Genomic DNA, 20,328 nt, shown 5'->3' on the forward strand with positions numbered 1-20,328 from the left:
TCTCCTGAAGCACCTCACACAAAGGTCCCCAAAGAGGTCTCTTGTTGTCGGCTTTTAAGGAATCCGCTCCCTTTTCTCATTGAAAATTGCTAAATGCACTGAGCTGTTTGAGTGTTCCCTGATCTATAATTCGCGTTCATTATGTTGAGTGCTGATGCTCCTGAATAATCAGTCCTTGCTTTAATTAGGGACCTGCAATAGAGACTTCTGCTGTATCTGAAACATCACAGGAGGCCTCTGAGAAGTCTTCCCGTACTGGTCCAGTACCAGTGTATTTTGTCCAGTGCCATGTGGACAGAACGACTAAGCATGGGCAGGTCCGTTGAGCGTTTCAGCCAAGTTAAGCACGGAAATATTTCTTTCCTGCTAGCTCAAGAATCTGGCAGTCACCTGTGTGAGGTTGCCCCCTCTTAAAGTCATGAGCCACCAACCATTCAGCTTTGTCTGGCACGTAAAGAAAGACTTACCTGCTGATGAACTATGAGCAAAGTTAAATACTGTATGTGGTTTCTGTAACCTTAGAAATAGTGTCAAAAAGTGTTGACAGTATATAGCACTTTGTGTCTTTGTTTCTTAAATAAGTGTTCGGTGCTGGTCGTGTTGGCTGAAATAAATTCCCTTCTTTTTTTGCTGACCGTCGGGGTCAGCCGTACACATGGGTCTGTATATGACTTAGTAACTGACTGACTGACTGAGTGAGCGAGTGACGGTACTTTCAGAGCCATAAAGAGAGAGAGTTGCAACATCGCAAAGGCGGATCACGGAGCATATTGGACCTCCACTGATGCGACTCTCTGTCTGTATGGCTCTGGATCGGGGAGTTGGCGGGGCGACTCATCCGCTGTCCTCACCAGTGTCTGCAGCGCGCAATTACTTTCAAACACGTTGTCATCGGCCTCATAAGGACAGTGTCTCCACTTCACCCTTCTCCTTTTAAAGCTTTTTCACGCCATGAACGGATATCCAACTTTTCGTGGATAATACGACTCAATACCAAGGTTATTTTGCTGCCTACAGCTGCAGACTTCGTGACTGCACAGCGACTCTCTGTCTATACGAATCTGGATACTTTGTACGGGGAGTAGGCGGGGCTGCTCCTCGGCTGCTCCTCCGTTGTCCTCACCTATGTCCACAGCGTGCACCCGCTTTCAAACACATTGTCGTCGGCTTCATAAGGACAGTCCTTGTAACACAAAAGCGCACATTGACCTGATGTGGTCAGCCACACACTGGGTTTTGACCTAGTCTTGCTGAAGGTTGTTTAGAGCAATACGTTCTTGAAGGCCCTATAATTGGTGAGTGATGGCCAATGGGTGGGGATAATGGATATTTTTCTCTTTGGCCAAACCAGGTGATTGTGTTTGGTGGACAGTAGCTCAATATTACATGCTCACCTTTAAACTGCATTAATGGACTTATGGCTTCTTAGAGGCAGCTGAAAACACTTAATGACCTTTATTATGGAAACGTGTTAGCAAACTTAAATAGATATCCAGCAAATATGGAGCAACTAGGGCTGCACATAATTTGCTTAGCTTGACATTGCATCTCCTGCAATGTCACTACTGCACATATGCTAATCAAAATATTGATCCTGAATCAACCCTTTTGCAGCCCCAGGAGCAATATTCATTTGGAGATTTGTTTCTCTCCCCCTGATGTATTTGAGTCCAGTATTCTCTCTCCCTGGGGAAATATCTGCCTCTTAAGCTGCTAAATGCTTCACTTTATTAATCATCTTACTTTATGTGTCTACTGTTTGCTGAGCTGATAGTGTGAAGTTTTGTCAGTGTTTCAGTGACAACAGCCCCCTATTATGGCTGAAAATGACAGCATGAGAGGGTGGGAGTGAACAAAACAGTGAGCTTCAAGGTGCTCTAATGCTCAATGGAGCAGAGAAACTACATTGCACAAATCATGTCATCCATTGTAAATACTGAAATCTTGACAATAGCATATTTCGTTAACCACACATGGTCCATGATGTCCTGAACTGTGAAGTGGATGGTGGAACTCTCAGTGGCTCTAACATCTCAAATGTTTTGATCATTTTAGATCAGTTCATTACATTTTGAGAAGATGGATGGCCTACATTACCCTACGAGAAGATTGGTGCCTCACTGAAGTTCTTGATTCACTACTTGAAAGCTCAAACAGTTGTGTTTTCCTAAAGTTCAGTGAGGGCATGAGCAACTGTGTGTCTGTGCTCAATGGCCAAATAAAACGGGAAGAACACGAATCATAATAATAATACAAATATAGGAGAACTTACGATACAAACAGGCAGGGGGCCAAACGGGCATCAACAAGGGCCAGAGAGGAGTCTCATTTTTCCCTCTGACAGAAATGTCTACAACTTAACATGTCCTTTAAAGTAGAGTTTGGATTGTCAACAAATGAAAATATACTGAGTACTACTAGATGGCTGTCTCTAGGCCAGGACACACAAATCTCAGCTCCTGTGAAATATGCTGCTCCAGCTGCCCGCATCCTACCCTCCTCTTTGCACAGGAAACTGCCCAGGACTTGATCTTAATTAGTTTGGCACAGAGTAATAACATCCTTGAGGATTAGAGATTGTTGGGATAGATTAGTGAAGGAAAACTGACCTTTTTACGTTTTCGGTTGGTACAAGAAAATGTGAAGTGATTTTTAAACAACTAATGTTATACTATTTACAGCTGACTGGTTATAATGTTAATCTGGACCAAGCAACAGATGAATACCCATGAGATGACAGGGCTTTGATAAAATGTTCATAACTTTGATTAATTTCCCAAGTTTGTGTTTTGTTATGTCAGTGGAATTGGATCAGACATTCCCTGGGTGGTAAAGATTGACTTTTCCTAAGCTACTTCTGTGGTCGGCTCAATTGGGATTTAGAAACTCTTAAAATCCAAGATAAACTGGACTGAGGAGTCTGTGTTCAACATTTTTGAACAGGTCAGAAATGCACTTTTAGAACATGGATGTTTCACTTACTTTTGCTTGAGACATGCTGTCATTTCCAAAAACATTTAATAATCTAATTGTCCATACAACTACACTCAGACCTTTATTTTTTCATGCATTTATTTCTGTCCTTCTCCTGCCACTTTAGAATCAGAAATTCTAGTTTTGTTTGTTCTCTAGAGTAATTTTATAATAATCCGTCAAGAAATGTTGATTATCCTGACTGGTTGACTTCGGGTGGAGCAATTCCATTTTAAATGACCTTTCTGAAAATTTGATTGTTGACGATTAAAGAGCAGACTTTGATCATTTTTCAGAGGCCATGACTGTTATGCTTAAAGAGGCTCTCTTTATGATTCTTGGCACAAGCCTTATTTTCTGTATAAATTACATACAAAGAAAGCTTAAGAGGTGTTTCTCTAGGGCTCACATGTTTTTTTGCCTACACTCCATTGGCAAATGCATTATGGAAAAGCTGGACTACACTGAAGTGCTCAATTTTAATGTGGTTTGGAGCTGAGGTGGGGATCAATTGCTTGGTTTCTGCAGCAGCATCCCAGAGAGACAGGTCTGAAGGACAGGTGGGGAGCCACACAGTGCCACCTCAAACCACTGTCCCCACAGTAGGAGGGGGGCCTCACCACAGTGTTGAGACCAGCATGCCCATAGACTCCAAACTGGCAGGAGGTGGTCAAACACTGCTGTGTCTGTGTGAGAGGGCTGCAACTTGAAGTTATTCATCTCATATTTGTACAGGAATTTAAAAAGGTGAAGCATAATGTCAATTCAGCTTTATTATAAAGCAACTACAGAAATGTCAATCACAGTTCCAGCAGCCCAAATTTACATCTTCAAATATCTTGTTTTGTCCCAAACTGACTAAAACATACAAATATACTTAATTTGCAACCCCCCTGGTTTCCTTCATTCTTTAATTTGAGTGTTGACAGTGTGTCTAACCACCTAGGTCCCTCAGGTCTATTATTCAGAGACATCTAGCTGTTTCAGGGTCAATGTTGTAAGCAAATGGTGATTATGCTGACAGTGATTTCAAGCCAACTTCGCGCATGTCACCAATATCTTTAAAAATAACCTTTTTATTTTACATTTTTAACACTTAATTCCCATTTTACATGTTTTTGTGCATGTGAGGAACTATATAATTTCAAGGCTATACAAGTTGCTGATTCCATATTGAATAAAATAAAACCTCAAATATAACAAACCTGTTTCTTTTGAATATGTGGCTCATGCTGCCCTCTTCTGTTTCAAAGGCAGTATTAATTTTTATATGGCTTCTCTCATTGCCACATTATGTAATATAAAGAAAAATTCGTGACACTGTACTGGCATTAACTGCTTTAGTCTCTATTATTCATTCATTCGTGGGACAGACAAGCTAGACGGCCGGAAACTGCAATTGTTTACACGCGAGTTAACGGCGAGTACCATTAAATCGCCATTTAGAGGGTTCTTTCATCATTAAGTACGACTCAGATAATTAAATGAATGAAGTCGCCGGTGTATACTTATCCAAAAGAAAATAAGCTCTAACGTGGTTAATGTATACAATGTAAGGAATAATCGTCGACAGGATGTGTGTAAAACCGTTATCTAAAACACACAGCCTGCGGTTTCTTTGTGGCGGCGGCCTGCGAACGTTCCATTCATAGACAGCCAATCAACGCGAAGCTTACTGAGCTCGTCCGACCAATAGCGGGGCTGGTTGTTTTTTGGCCCTGTTGCGACCGCGGAGGGACTGGAGCAAGTGGACCGGTTTGAAGCTAAGCTAATTCAGTCATATAATAGCCAGTTTATTTAGAGTTCTGCATCGATTCTATTTGCGGCAAACGGGCGTATGTGTTTTCGAAAAATCAGAGCTACGTGTGAGTATTTTTTTTATAAGGCTAACAAGTAAAATCAGGCATTTATCTTGGTTAACCGCTTCTGTCCTGCTAGCTAAATTGGCGGCGGGTAGGCGCCAGTAGTGTTTGACAACAGCGCTTTTCGGTCACGTTCCCGTTGTTGTTGTTAGTAGCCGCTAAGCGGACGCGCTAATTTCCGTTAGTTGTAAGAAAAGAAAAGGAAAGTTTACGATAGCGGAAATAAACTTAAACATGGCAGAATTCCTCGAAGATCCATCGGTTCTCACGAAAGATAAGCTGAAGAATGAGCTTACAGCCAACAACGTGCCACTTCCCAGCGGAGAGCATAAAAAAGAAGTGTATGTGCAGCTGTATCTGAAAAACTTGACCATACTGAACAACAAGAAGAGTCCGCCTGCAGACACTTTCTCCAGCGATGATGAATTACCTGCTCCCGTGGTGTCCAACAAAAGTCGATCAGGAAGAGTGAGTTATAGGTTTCTTTGGTTGAAATTAATCCCTTTTTTAAATGTCTGTATAACATGATTTATTCGTCTTTGTATAATGATTGAAGCAGCGCTTACTATGACTTCTGGCATGGTACATAACTTGCATCTTTTTTGCAGAAAGCTACCAAAAAGACAGACAAGCCTCGCACAGAGGAAGTGGAGGTGACAGATCTCAGTGATGAAGATTTAAAACAACAGTTGGCAAAGCATGGTGTGGACTCTGGACCTATTGTTGGTAAGTTACTGTTGGGCTGTGTCTGACTTCTGTGATAAAAAGACAAAAGAAATAAACATGTTTATGAAAAGGATGACTTTATCCAATTTAGTTAAAATAACATCCCTTATATTATTTTAGTTTTAACAATGTGTCCTTTTTACATGAACATACTGCCAAGTTCCTCCATTCTTCAAACCCCTTAAATAAACTGTTTATACAATTTCATTTTTTTTACTAGCAGCACTACAGATGTCCAGGTTATCATGTTTAAATCTGACTTATTTTAACAAACATTTGCTCCTTTTCTCCCCTCTATTCAGCCACTACCCGTAAGTTGTATGAGAAAAAGCTTCAGAAGCTTTTGGACCAGCCTCCAGCTGAACCTGAAGCTGCTACAGATGTCACAGTCCTCCCCAAAGCAGACAGTAACCAGAATGGCAACACAAATTCTGACCAGTACAGTGACAAGGAAGATGGTGAGCTCTGACTACATATCCTCTGATTTTTGTTTAAGTTACAAATCACTTGCCACGGCAAAAAAAGTGGTCTCAATATGTTAGTGTGTCTTAAAGGATATTTACTGTCCTTGAGACCGATTTTCAGTATTTTTTTCTCGTTCTTTAGATGAGATTGCTGCCCCTGAACCAGAGCAGGTTCCTGTGGTAGAGAAGCCTGTGAGGAGCAGAGGGAAAACCCCAGTTACCGTCAGAACCAGCAGTAGACGACAAACCAAGGTGAGGCACCCTTTGCTATGCACAACCTTTGAGTTGGGTATCTTTTTGAAGTTTGTATGAACATTTTTGTAATTTTACACTGACAGGTGGTGGAGGAAATTATCACTGAAGAAACCCCGAAGAAGGCCAGCGAGAGTGTTGTTGAAGATATCCTTGCAAATGAAATAAGCACACCAACAGGCATCAGGTAACCGCACATCATTACCTTTCTGCCTTTTTTTCTTGTGTTGGGATTCTCACAAAATCAAGCAGAATACTCTTGCTGCAAAATGAAATTCTCTTAGGAAAAGCTGCCTAAAAGTTAAACATAGCAGAATAGTAGAACAGTCTTGACTGAAATGAAATGAAGGTCTACTGACTAGCTTTCTTTAGGGCTTTGAACTACACCTCAAACCCTTACTCTGCAGTGGTACCTGTCACATCTGGTGCCAAAGAAGGGGGGCGGTTACTGACACTCCTTTAGAATTGGTCTTTGGCATCAGATGGGGCTGCTATCTTTTTCATATCTGCACCAATAAAATCTGATGAGGGAGACCTTGATAAGCAGTGTAAAGTGCTTGAAAATCAGGTATATGAACCATGACATAAGCTTTACTTTGTTTTTGTACCTAGCCTTAAAGTTAAATTTTGTTTTGTTCCCTGATCAGTGCAACCTGCAGGCGCCCCATCCGAGGTGCCGCTGGTCGACCACTAAAACCAAGTGAATACTGGCTTGATGAGTCCCGTGTGCAGCACACCATCCTCACCGAGAGCCGCTCTTACTCTGAGTCTCTCTCCAGAGTAGGCAGCACCGCTTCTTCAAGCAAAGCGCCAGCACGACGAGGGTTCCTGTCTGTGTTGCTGAAGCTTCTGCTCCTTGTTGTGGTGTGTGGTTCTATCTTCTATGCCTATCAGAACCTGGATGCAGATCAAATCAACTCCCTCAAAGGTCTCTGTGACAGCGTCATCGTCCCTCTTCAAGGCCTTGTGAACGACGCAGCCACCTACCTGGGCATCGGCGGCAGCAGTGCTACAGAGAGCGCAGGCAACTAAAGGCTCTCAGCAGTGTCTTGCCATACCCACCCCACCTCCCAGCAGCCTGCCACAGCACACCACAACTCAAGCAGTAAACTTGGCACACTTCTGCTTTTTACCAACATGGTTGGACAAAGTACACAGATTTAATTGGAACGATAAACTTTGTCCTCTCCGGGCTCTAGCTTCCCTCCCACCCCAAGAGGAAACAGTAGCTTCTGGATTACACTGTTTTGTGGCAGTCAGAAGAGACTCAATTTAATGTTGATTTTAATCCGTGTATTGTTTGTGTCTTTGTGTGTATTTAACCCATGTATGTAGAAACGAGAGCGGATTGGGAAGGCCAGTTTATCCGTGCATGGTTGTAGTTTTTGAAGGTCATACTGTAGTTTCTAAATCTGTGTGCCAGGTGTTTTTCTGACTGTGAAGTGCCTGGACACTGTTAGCACATAGTGCCCTCCCATTTTCAGGCACAAAGCAGTGCTACTACTAATACCAGAATGTCTACACGTGTTTCTGTATGAGTTTCAAAATTTGCTCTGTAGCTATAGAGTTAGGTAGAGTGATTCACTATTTCTATGGTGCTCAGGTCCATTCAGCTCAAATTTTTAAATGTGGTCCGAGCTGGGAGGAAAGACATTGTGTAATCAGGTCACATCACTGCATGAGGAAAATCCGCCCACACTCAGTTATAGGTATAAAACTTTTTTTTAGGCGGCCGATCACTGCTTAAATCATTGTCAGCAAATATGAGTCTCTATGATAATGACTAAAATTATAATTTCTGGTCACTCTGTATTGTAATCATGATTTATATTGTCAATGGATTTAGACAGAAAAGTTTGTACTTTTTGGTTATTTTATTAAGATCATCAATTTAAAAACTACATTTTAAATGACAGAACTGTTTAGTTTTAATATACCAGACACTCCATGAGGAAAATCATGTATTATTAATTGTCCAGCCCTGCCAGTGTGCCCTCTTGAGTTTACATGCTTTGATTTTTAGTGCTTTGTTGTGCTTTTTTTTGTCCTTTTTTTATTAGATTTCTGATCCTTCAGTCCTATGTGCAGGATTGGCTGATGCAGTGCACCCACATAGCCCACCTCACTGACTGCATGTGTCCAGACATGGCAGATCTGTAAAGAAGACACAAGTTCAAAGTTAATCCTTGAGGACAATTACAATTATTCTTTTCTGAACCCATGACTTCTGTCAGTGCAAATTACCACTATTTAGACACTGTAGGTACACACTGAGAGGGAGACATTAGCAGTCACTGGAGAGGATGTTAGGGGTGGGAAGATTTCTGGGGCAATTTTTGTTTCTATTTTGATATTTTTCTAAAGTGGCGTGTTTAACTTTTTTATAGCACATTTGAAGGTTACATTTGAAAGCAATATGTAATACATGCAAATGATACTGTATCTTAATCTGAATTTTGCTGACTTAAAAGTAATTCATCAACAGGCAGCTCTCCCACAATGGACAGGAATGACAGGGGTTATGTGGGTAAGGATTTTTAATCTGTTTATTTATGATAATGTAGACAGTGTATCATAAAATAAACGTGGTTGTTGCCATATGTTTTTTTTTCTTTGTCTTTTTTAAAAGGGGGAAAAAATGGGCATTGTGCAAGGGCAATGCTTTTTGTATTCTTTAACCAATTTATTGCAATTTATATGGCACAAACGGTAGGTGCATACACTATATTTAAAACGGCAAAGTTAACTTGCTTTATTTCAGACAAATAGGTCCAGCCAAGTATTGTACTACCAAGAAAAAACACTACGTATTTTAAGTAGCTCAGGTTAGTTGCGAGTCCTATATGAGTTGTATGTTAAATGCATCTAGACTGTATACATAATCAGTGAAGCTACTGTGTGATGAAGATGGTAACCAAGCCGGTCGACCACGTGACCCGGGGAGGTTCTGGTCCGTAAAAAGCACTTACAGTTTGTCTACTAGACTAGCAACCTCAAGTCCAAATTAACGGAAGAATTTCTGGCAATAAACCAACAATATTAACGCTTTAAATGGTAGTTTACGGTCGGTTAGGTTAACGCTAGCATGCTAGCAGGTGGAATAGTCGACTTGAATCGATGCTAAACTGGAGGTGGGTTTCTATATTTGTTTTACCGTGATGATGATGAAGTTCAAGGCGTTTAATACACATGTAAACGGAGCTACCTACCGTAACAGCTAGCCAGAAGTCCATTCAGTACACCACTTCTTTCTGTTGGAGGTCGAACAACGTCTCTGCATCTCCTGCAGACAACAGGACAGGTTGACTGCTGAGCCTACAGTGATAGGCTAACACGCCCCTCTGTTTGTCCTGTGTTGATAATATATTTAAAGCGATAAGCACAGGGTGCTAACACTCCCCCTAAATGTTTGAGATATGCAGATTTAGGTTTTTGCTTCTGCTGAGCACCCAAATGAGGTATATTGTTGTGTGTTGGTCTTGAGTGCAGCCATTTAGGTGGGACTTCTGGACACATGAGTAAAGAATAATTTCAAAGCTATCTCTGGTTAGTATGGTACTTTTACTATAACTGAAGGGGAAAACAATACGTATTTAATACACAACTATTAGCAAGTGTAGTTGCCCCTCTTCATAATCAAACGTGTGTCTCTGTCAACCTTTTCTCTGCAGTGGTGATGCTCTAAGATTGTGTCTCCACCTGCTGGCTCAAAAGTGTCTGTGCAGCTCAGCAGTGTCCTCAAGATCCCCAGATCCATGGTTCAGTGAGTTTTATCCGAACAGTAATATTCTCCACAACCTTTAAAGTAACAACCTTTCTATAATGTATTTCACAGCTTTGATAGCCCTCAGCAGAGAGGATTTGGCCCACAAGTTTTTGTTTTTAGTGGGGATTTTTCTAGTAGTTTTTGCCCTTGTGTGAAGCCCCTAGGTAAAGTGGCTTCAGCAGAAAACTGTGTCCTTCAGACAAAAAAACAGCTGTAGAGCTATACAAATAATATAATACACATACATCTATATAGCAAGGTGAACACAAGCCAGGCTGTATTATAAAGTTTTGCCATTATTTTCTCTGTTGGTTGGCACGAAGGCTACGTCTAATTTCATTTTTAGGATCTTCACAATAATCATTTCATCTATAAAATGCAAAATAAAAACACTAATGCTAATAACAATTTCTGAAAGTAAAGTGACGTCTTCACATGGCAACAACCCAAAGACTCTTCGTTCACTTTCAGAAATGACAAAGGAAAGCATAAAATTCTTACATTTAAGAAGCTGGAACCTGCAAATATTTTACATTTTTAATTGAAAAATGACTGTTTTCTTTTTTTTTAAATTTATTAATTTACTAAACTTTACTGTTTTAATTTACAAAGAAGGCATAGCAAATGCTTATTGTGATTTCCTAATATAAAGAACCCTTTTTCTTTCTTTTTCTATATTACTTATAACAAGTGTTGTTAAAGGGGAACATTGTACCAGCTGACTGTGGTGACCCTTGGAGTGCCACACTGGGACTTTGTAAGGGATGGAGAGGCTTAGTCAATTAAACCCAGTCGGCTGCAGCCCGAGACAACAGCAGGAAGAGTAGCAGGCGCACAGCACAGCACAACAAAGGTGAGTCTCACTGTAGTGTGGGAGAAAGGACGAGAAATTTACATTCAAAGTGACTGGACCATCGAGGCAAGAGGTGAACAACCATGAATTTCATTGTTATTTGGAAAAATGAAATATCTGGCAGGAGGCAAATATTTTGAGACTGGATTTTTGGTTTGCTTTGCATTTATCTATTTGTAGGGAAAGTTGTGCTGTCCTAGAAAGTGACAACTTTGGTGCTTTTCTATGCAGAATTCAGTGAAATCTATTCGACTAATCTATTAAATACGTAAACATAGGTGGGTATAAACACTATTCTCTATAGAGGATTCCAGTTTGACTGTTTATGTGCAGGAACACTGAGACAAGAAGCTCTGTACTAAAGATAAATTGATGAAATGAGATTAAAATGTACTTGTTATATCATCTCAAAAATAATCAGCATGAATTTTTCATCCATTGTCCTTTAATATGGTAACAGAATGGAAATTATAGATTTATTAAATGTGTTTGGATTTAGTGAGAATTAATGTGTGATGAGCTCTCTGCAACGCGTGTTGTCTGTGTTCAAGTTCAAGGGTGACTTAACCTCTCTCAGTCCCATGCAAACACTCAAGAGGTCGCTACGTAGACAAAAAGGCGTTTTGGTGATGATTTGGTTCCTTGATCCTTCTAGGTACCAAGGTTTTTTTTATTCACCTGCAGGCTAAGCCACTTCATATACCGCTGGATGCTTTTAGTGCACGACGCTTTGTCTTAGTAATCCAGTTTCTCTCAGAGCTAATGAATGGAAAGTGTTCTGATTCACTTTCAATGGGATTGTGAAGACTAATTAAGAGAAATCCTGTATGAAAATCTTTTCGAAACATCAGTTTAATTTCCAGGAGAAATATCTTGCACACACGGCAGCTGGAGAGAAAGTATTGAGCTTCTTGTATGTAAATGTGTGCAGCACAAAGTCAGGACTATTCTTAAATGTGCAATGTGCCGAAATTTTAGTAGCAGCTTGATCTTGCATAGCCCATTCTTGATGGCCAGTATTAAAGCTGTAATGTAGGATGGTGCATTATATTGCACTTTAAGTAAAACACTCCTTAGACTGTATTTGATAGAAGTAATCTGATACTGGTCTTTAGATATATCCTATTAGATAGCAGGTTAATGTTCATCTGTAGTTCAGGTGCAGCAGATGGAGGCAGCGTTAAGGGATTACAGTAACTCCTTTAACAGTCTGCAGTCAGTCAAGTTCAGCGTCAGATTATACTGCTCCGTCCTCAATTTAGGAAGAGGGGAGGAGGGAGAGGAGAGGAGCTCTGTGCGGCTCACAGCTCCCCAGTCCGGCCCTGGATCACATGCTCCGTGCTACCGCTTCAGACCGGATACCTGCCTCATCTGTCAGTGTCTTGTGGGAGGTGTTGTGGATGCGGGGGGGGTACGCAGCTCAGTGAGATCACACCTTAGTTATCCCTTCAGATTGCCATGCTGATCACATGTTGGTATTTATACCTCACAGCTCGGAGCGTCGCCGAACAATGCAAGTATTACGGCTGTTTTTGTGTGTGGCCTTGTGTCTTTTCAAGGTGAACTCTGCAGAAGGATAATGTCTGTAGTCTTTTTTTTGCTTGATGAATCTATATGTCAGAAAAGTCATGCTTCCATTAGTGCTGCTTAGATAAATGTCAGTCTTAATTTGTTATCCCTCTACACTCAGAATAAAACATGCTACCTCCTTAATGCAATATTTATGAAGTTTGAGCACGCAGCCTGCTCTCTGGATGACGGCCTGCTTCCCTGAGTCGTGTCTGCGTGTAGTGTTTGTCACTTGTCTACATTCACCCTGCCTCCTGACTTTTTTCTTCCTCTCTTCCCTCCTCAGCTTTTAAAATGGCCTCAATTCTGCATAAACTGATCACCCCGCTGTTCAGTGGCCCTCCTGAGCCCCCCAGGAATAAAGTGACAGTGGTGGGCGTGGGCCAGGTTGGCATGGCGTGTGCCGTCAGCATCCTGCTCAGGGTAAGAGACCCACTCTGCTCAGATTACCACCCTGCCTGCTGGTGTCACACAACGGGGTAATACCAAGAATCCTGCTGGATTGGCACGGGATTACTGATCTGTAGGTGTCTTGACTTTTAGCCCTTCACAGTCCACGTTAAGGTTGTGTATATGACAGATAAATTGTGTCACCAAAAGGAAAAACCTACAATAAGTTTCTGTTGAGCTTTGCTTTTCTTCTTCAGCTGAAGTTTAGCAGCAGCTTCCTGGTTATATAATTTGTACATGTACGTGCATTTTGTTTTATCTTACCTGAGACTTGAGCCCTCTAATGTTACATTATATTGACTAATTCCTGCAGTAAATTAATTTATTATTAAAGTCATAAGGCTTTATTTATGCTTTGCAATAATTGAGTGTCCTCTGGCTTCATGAGAGAACACACATGCAACCAGTAGCTTAAAGTAAGAGCCTGGCAAATATATCGACAGGCCGATATTACTGGGCTGATATGAGCCTATCACAAATACATCGATATCTGTGTCCTTTTTTTCACAGAGCAAAGAATATTAAAAAACAATGCTTGGGTGATTTAATAAATGGTATCATTCTGTAGTTTGTCCAGCAGAGCGGGCTCCATCTCTACAGTATTCTCAGCACTGTCTGCAGGAACATATATCAGAGCATCACAGCTGAGCAGACAGCAGATGATTATGTTAAATGTTCTTCATTAAGTTTTCTGTTTAAGAAAGCAGCCGTCTGGGTCCCTTTGCGTCATTCTATTTGTGCAAAATCCACTGCAAGAAAATCTCTGTATTGGCTGCCACATTAGTAATCAGGGAATTTTAGTAATCAGCATCAGTCTGAAAAATCCCATATTGATTGAGCTCTATTTAGAGTGATCAGAGGATGAACCAGGTGGAAGCTGTATTATTGAAGATATTTATTTATATATCCGGCCCCTAAAAAAAGCTTGAACCTCTTATTGCGGTTATGTCATGTTGTTTGTTTTCTGACTGAGTGAACAATGAGAGGAGGTGATGTTGTTCTGAACTTCCCTGACGTGTGCAGGAGCTGGCTGATGAACTGGCTCTGGTGGATGTGATGGAGGACAAGCTGAAAGGAGAGATGATGGACCTGCAGCACGGCAGCCTCTTCCTCAAAACCCCCAAAATAGTTGCTGACAAAGGCAAGTTTATACCTCGGACCTGCCAAGAAACCCAAAGTTAACACAGTTTAGGTATTTGCAGGATGTTTTTGCCCCTATTGGCATTAAACAGTTTATCGATTCTTAGCAGGAAGTTGCATCATGTAAAAACACCTTGTTTTTAATAACAACCTGTAAGTGAGGACCAATATTTTGCCCTCTTTATAAACCTCTTCTTCCTCCCTCTCTCTCAGACTACTCTGTGACAGCAAACTCCCGCATCGTGGTGGTGACGGCTGGAGTCCGTCAGCAGGAGGGAGAGAGCAGACTGAACCTCGTCCAGAGGAATGTCAATATTTTCAAGCACATCATCCCTCAGATCATCCGATACAGCCCTGACTGCATCATCATTGTGGTTTCCAACCCAGGTACTCTACCAAACACACATCTCTTCATGCGGTCTTTTTCTCTCACACAAACTGTTCATCCTCTAATAACAACACTCTTCAACAGTTGATGTGCTGACCTACGTGACCTGGAAACTCAGCGGCCTTCCCAAGCACCGCGTCATCGGCAGCGGCACCAACCTGGACTCTGCGCGCTTCCGCTTCCTGATGGCCGACAAACTGGGAATCCACGCCAGCAGCTTCAACGGCTGGATCCTGGGAGAACATGGAGACACCAGCGGTGAGGATTTGGGGGGTCTCTGAGCTGTCTGTGAGCAAGCAAATAGAAAGTATCACAGCTAGTTATTGACAAATGATGGCAAGACTTTGATCGTATGATGTGTAAATGTGTGTTTTAGTGCCTGTGTGGAGTGGAACAAACGTGGCTGGAGTCAACCTGCAGACCTTAAATCCAGACATCGGCACCGACCTTGATGATGAGAACTGGAAGGAAACCCACAAGATGGTGGTGGACAGGTGGGCCAGAGTTTGCTTGGGTTTCTCCTTGATCTATGTTCTATATTATTGTAAGACACTAAAATCAACTGTTCTTCAAAAATCAACATTTTTATTGGTCTGAAAACGAAGCGTTTTTGTTTGTGTTTTCTTGTTCTGACTCACATTAATGTCTCTCAGTGCCTACGAGGTGATCAAACTGAAGGGTTACACCAACTGGGCCATCGGTCTGAGTGTAGCTGACCTGACAGAGAGCCTCATGAAGAACCTGAACAGGATTCATCCTGTTTCCACCATGGTGCAGGTACAGGCTGCTCACACAGATACATCATTATTTTCACATTTTAGGAACAAACTGCATCTTTAAGTCATGAACACACAATGTTTTGCATCTTCCGTTCTCTCTCTGCTGACACTTATCTCTGTTTTTGAGATGTGTGTTCTCACACATACACTAAGCTTGTTCTTCCTGGCGTGCAGGGCATGTATGGCATCAGTGACGAGGTGTATCTCAGTCTGCCCTGCGTGCTGAACGGCAGAGGCGTGGCCAGCGTGGTCAACATGACCCTGAACGACGACGAGGTGGCGCAACTGCAGTCCAGTGCCAACACGCTGTGGGACATCCAGAAGGAGCTGCAGGACGTCTAACAGAACAGAAGAGGGCGCTGTAGCTGCACCCTCCTGACTGCTCCTCAATCACAGTAAAATCACTCTGCAGTCACTGAAACACCAGAGCTCCACCCTCCACACCTCCAACCCACCGCCCTCTGTAGACTCACAGGCATTTAATGGGAGTTTAATCCCGCCAGATTTAGCCGTAGGTGTCAGTTTGTACTGAGAACAAATGTGACATCCAGTGGGTGAAATGCTGCTCTGACTCATTTGTCCTCGACTGTGATGCAGTGTGGGACCAGTCATGTTGCTCTGATGTGAAAATAAACAAGTTTGCTGGTCCTTTAACAAGAAGTGCATGTGTGCAGTTATTCAGTGGTTAAACCACTAATGCTACTAATTTGTTCTTTTGTTATCGTGTTGTTTCTTCTTTTTAAGTTTGTTAATACAAACTAAGAACACAAAACAGACAGAAATTAAGAGACATTAATCTGTGTGAACACATTAATTTCTGATGGTGCTTTAGTTCAAATCTATTTTAATCATAAGACGCCTTTAATGAGTCTTTTTTTATATAACATGGTGATGAATCTCAACAAAAATGAGCAACTATTACTCCACTGTGAACAGTCATGATGCAACTGTTTCTCCCAAAACAATAGATCCATATTTGATTGATAAATACTCGATTAACTGATCTTCACAATCACCAAAAAAACAATACTACTTGAATAACTTAATATTTGACGTAGTTGAAATGACACATTCACGTCCTCATACTTGTACGTCTTCCCTTTAGTGGAGATAAACTTGGCTTGATAGACTGACATGGGCTCGAAATAATGCTGATCAAAACAGCAGCTGGTTAATATACAAAGTAACAATACACAGTGACTGTTCTATGTGTCAAGGAATTGTGTCAACTATATTTTCACAGTAGCATCTAAGATGATAAAAGTACTTTTCAAAGATGTACAAACCGGATATAATATATAATGAGTCTTTCAACTCTTCATCTTTGTCTATCCTTTAATAACTTTATGTTTAAATGTGCAGAAAGATTGTGGTTTAAATATCCTGGCACTGGTGTAACAGGTGTGGTGTATGATTGTTTGCATTGTATGAGGGCATTTCTGGAACGATTTCCTTTCCCACAATTCTCTGATCAGACATTTTCGCTGTACACAAATGACACTTTGAAGACAAAAATCAGGTGTACAGGTGTACAATATCTTTGACTTTCAGGATTACAACTTCTACTACTACTACTTCTCATATGTTGACCTTAATTTGACCTCTTCATGGCAAGTTCATGCTGCCATTTCCAATAAAACTCACTGTGCCACCTCTCTCCGTGACCTCGCTGTAGACAGAGTGATGATGAATGACTGGATGGTGTTTAGCATGGTGTTAATCATTGTGTGGTGTGAATGACTTAATTGTTGCCCCAAGCTGACACGGACCTTTTTTTTTTTCTTAATGGTTAACATGTCGTACGAGCGTAAAGAAGGAAATCCCTCCATGTTGAACATGCACTGGATTCTGCACGCTCATTCAGGAGACGAGCATGTAAACACTTCAGTTCGGAAATAAATAAAAGGCACGGCTCAGACGTGAACAATCACAGCTAAAAGACAAGGGAGTTTAATTTATGTAGCATTTTTAAAGACAAGCAAAATCAAACAGGAAGTGTGCACAGGAAAATGCCACAATTATGAAACAAAAATAAAAAGATACAGTGATCTCTGATAACACTTCACAAATAGTTCAAATTCAGCTCTTGTTCGTCTGGGTAAACATCTGGACTTCCTCCACCTGAGGAAGAAAACAGAATCTATATTAAGGAAACAGACGGTGTCACGCAGAGTGTTTGATGAAGCTTTCAGGGTTTCACCTTCTTTCACAGCTCGCTGCAGAAGCTCCAGAAGAAAAGACAATCCAAGTCCATCCCTGCTCTGGTTGTAAGTTACTGCAGAGACGCAGTGAGCAGAGGCATTAAAACATGTGAAGAAGAAACAAAATACAAACTTATGCAACCTCATATCAAATAAGTCTTTGTATCAAACCCATGTTGGACGGTCTTTAGGAACTTACAGGACTTTCATTGTATATAAAGTAAATTTAAGACTTCATTAATGGTTATTTACTCATTGAAAATACTACATATATATTAGGCAAGGCTTAACCCATCCATAGGAGGTTGTGATACATCCCTCTTTATGATTATTCCAAATAGTTAAGTTCATGTCATTATGTCGATAAAAAAACCTAATAAATCATCAATGCTTCAGTAAATATATTAATAAAGTCATTTATTAAGATTTCACTCTCTAATGAGGCCTTTTCTAATAAAGCCAAAACTCACCTAAATGTAAAGTGTCCCCTTCCTCTCTACTGATGCGCTCCAACACTGAGCGGTGTCCCTCTGTAGAAAGATCCACATCACAAGCTGGTTTCTCTCTCTCTCTAACACAACAGCTCAAAACAAGCAAAACGTATTACCTAATTTATACAGTTTTACATTAAAAATTCTTACGTGCTCCTTTCAGGTATAAGATGGCCTGAGGAGTCCAGTTTCTCCTCTGCGAGGCGATGAAAAAGACACAGATTTATATCTTAGTAACATACTTTTACTTTAATTCAGCTTTAACATGAAAGACAGAACTCTCACCCACCTGTGGTGCGCTCCAACACTGGGCAGCCAAAGTCACCAAAAGCAACGTGACTATTAGAGACATTGTTGAACTCTGTAACGACAATTAAAATAACACTTGTAATAATAATAATAATAATGATAAGAATAAAAGTGGTGGAATAACCCGACAGCCAAAACAACCAGTGAATAAATGTTGTAACAGATATCAGGACATTTGTAAGTGTTTATAATACAGTGTTTGTGAAGTAACACATAACAAATATTATCATTATTATTATTTATTCAAATAAATCCTACTGTATTTTACTATATTGTCATTTATTAGCTGTTTAACACCAACATCCCATTATAAGACCCCTCAAGGAGGATTAACAATAAACTTCTTACAACTACATCACTGTGAGTAATAAATATTTTAATTGATGTTTATATATTAGTGTATAGGGGTTAAAGTATAGTGACTTAAAGCTAAGTGTTACTGTTGTTTTTATTTACATTTCACTTGTAACAGACTCACTCTTAAAGTGAAGTAAATACTTGATTTAATACTGCCATCTTATATTATTTATAAGCAGTAAAACAATACACACACACACAACATACGACATAGTAATAATAATAATATTAATAGCTTACCGTTAATAGTATGTCTTGTGCTCTTCTGCAGCTTTAAATGTTTGATCCGTGCTCTCTCCGCCGTCTCTTTCATTAAAAAACAAAGGGAAGCAGCTCATTATACTCCGTCACTGATGAGGCTGACAGGTAGCTCATTTACGTCTCGTCTTATTCATAAATTGATGACTTTGACAGGTGTTGTTGAAATTGTCACTGCTCGTTAATCACTAACACACGTAAGAGAAACTTTAGAGACGGGGTCACCACGTGATGACGACACGGGTGAGATTTTGATGAATGAAGCTGATGTGATGACAGCAGCGTGTCAATGAGTATGTGGGTGTAGACACCTGCACGAGGCCTCAGGCTGAGGAGTAAAAACAGTTTTAGTGGGGGGATATGTTAACAGGCTAACAGCTGTGCTGTCAAACGAGTAATAGTTAGTATTTATGTCTTTCATTAAGAAGAAAGATACCATACTCATATAAAGTTAAAGCTAAAGTTTGTGTTGACTCTGGCGTGGACAAAGCCGTACCTCTTATCTCTTACCTTATTTTGTCCTGTACATGCTTAAGTGGTGGTAAAATCTCATCCTGCTTTCTTTAACAGTCATGTATCACTCACTTTATTTTTTTGCCCTGTAAAATATAATCAAAGGCAGCCAGCAGTTTCAGGCGTTAAAAATAGCTATATAGAAATCAACAATCTTGTTGCTGATGGTCTGGTTTGCTTTTGTAGCTCATATAGAGTAATCAGAATTACTTTCAGTCTGTTTCATAACCAACAAAAAACTCCTCACAGGAACTTCAAATAAAAAGCTTTTATTTATTTATTTGGTAAATATGAAGAAAGAGCCAGCAGATAGGTGGCTTTACACAACACCAACCAAATCTTACACTCACCAGTCATCCTCTTACATCGCGTTGATTCCTCGCAAAAAACAAAGTTTGACGGGGCAAGACTCCAGGAAGTAACTGCGCCTGGCCGACAAATAGTCTGGCCCGTACATTCCTGTAAATAAATCCTGTAAGAAGAACTAGTTGTTGTTTTCACACTTTAGTTTTGTTCTGATTAAAATATTGGGTACAGATTATGTTACCTTAGTCAGAGCCAGGCTAGCTGTTATCCCTTTTTTTCCAACTCTCTGTGCTAAGCTAACCTTAGCTGCGGCATTAGCTTCAGATCAAGCATGCAGATATGAGAGTGGTATAATCTAACTCTGCAAGAAAGTGAAGATGTATAATCCACAAAGAAGTGGAACTATTGGTTTAAGCATTTTCAGTTGTTTATTTTTACCAAAATAATTTTCATTAAGAGGGACAATTTTGGAATTCTGACGGACCTTAAACATGTCCGACATTTTGACTTATCAGAGCAGGAAAAGCACAGCTGGAAATAAGACCGATAAGTAACGATTGATTGGCGATGGCACCATTCCATTTAGGTGAGACAGTTCAAGAGCTCGGGTATTATGCTTTGTTATGGTACGGAGCCATTGTTAATGTTATTATTGACACCTGTACTTTTAC

General features: G+C 40.6%; 3 protein-coding genes across 3 annotated transcripts; 2 read left to right on the forward strand and 1 right to left on the reverse strand.

Annotated features, from left to right (window-relative positions):
* Window positions 1-4,711: 4,711 nt before the first annotated feature.
* Window positions 4,712-8,875, forward strand: tmpob (thymopoietin b). Its single transcript, XM_069686405.1, has 6 exons — window positions 4,712-5,303; window positions 5,444-5,561; window positions 5,864-6,019; window positions 6,168-6,277; window positions 6,364-6,464; window positions 6,925-8,875. Exons 1-6 carry the CDS (start codon window positions 5,070-5,072, stop codon window positions 7,307-7,309), a joined length of 1,104 nt encoding a protein of 367 aa, XP_069542506.1. The 5' UTR covers window positions 4,712-5,069; the 3' UTR covers window positions 7,310-8,875.
* Window positions 8,876-12,750: 3,875 nt separating this feature from the next.
* On the forward strand, window positions 12,751-15,842 carry ldhbb (lactate dehydrogenase Bb). Its single transcript, XM_069685776.1, has 7 exons — window positions 12,751-12,888; window positions 13,939-14,056; window positions 14,269-14,442; window positions 14,528-14,701; window positions 14,820-14,937; window positions 15,097-15,220; window positions 15,397-15,842. The coding sequence occupies exons 1-7, from the start codon at window positions 12,760-12,762 to the stop codon at window positions 15,562-15,564; spliced, it is 1,005 nt and encodes a 334-aa protein (XP_069541877.1). The 5' UTR covers window positions 12,751-12,759; the 3' UTR covers window positions 15,565-15,842.
* A 1,442-nt stretch (window positions 15,843-17,284) lies between these two features.
* On the reverse strand, window positions 17,285-18,281 carry LOC138612666 (spexin prohormone 1-like). Its single transcript, XM_069686041.1, has 5 exons — window positions 18,204-18,281; window positions 18,065-18,110; window positions 17,894-17,953; window positions 17,423-17,497; window positions 17,285-17,343 (listed from the first exon to the last, which is right to left on the reverse strand). The coding sequence occupies exons 1-5, from the start codon at window positions 18,264-18,266 to the stop codon at window positions 17,285-17,287; spliced, it is 303 nt and encodes a 100-aa protein (XP_069542142.1). The 5' UTR covers window positions 18,267-18,281.
* Window positions 18,282-20,328: the final 2,047 nt, after the last annotated feature.

This window comes from Semicossyphus pulcher, unplaced genomic scaffold (genome assembly GCF_022749685.1).
Source record: "Semicossyphus pulcher isolate SPU_LCO1_2020_fin unplaced genomic scaffold, fSemPul1.0.p SCAF_8, whole genome shotgun sequence".
NCBI classification, from domain to species: Eukaryota; Metazoa; Chordata; class Actinopteri; order Labriformes; family Labridae; genus Semicossyphus; species Semicossyphus pulcher.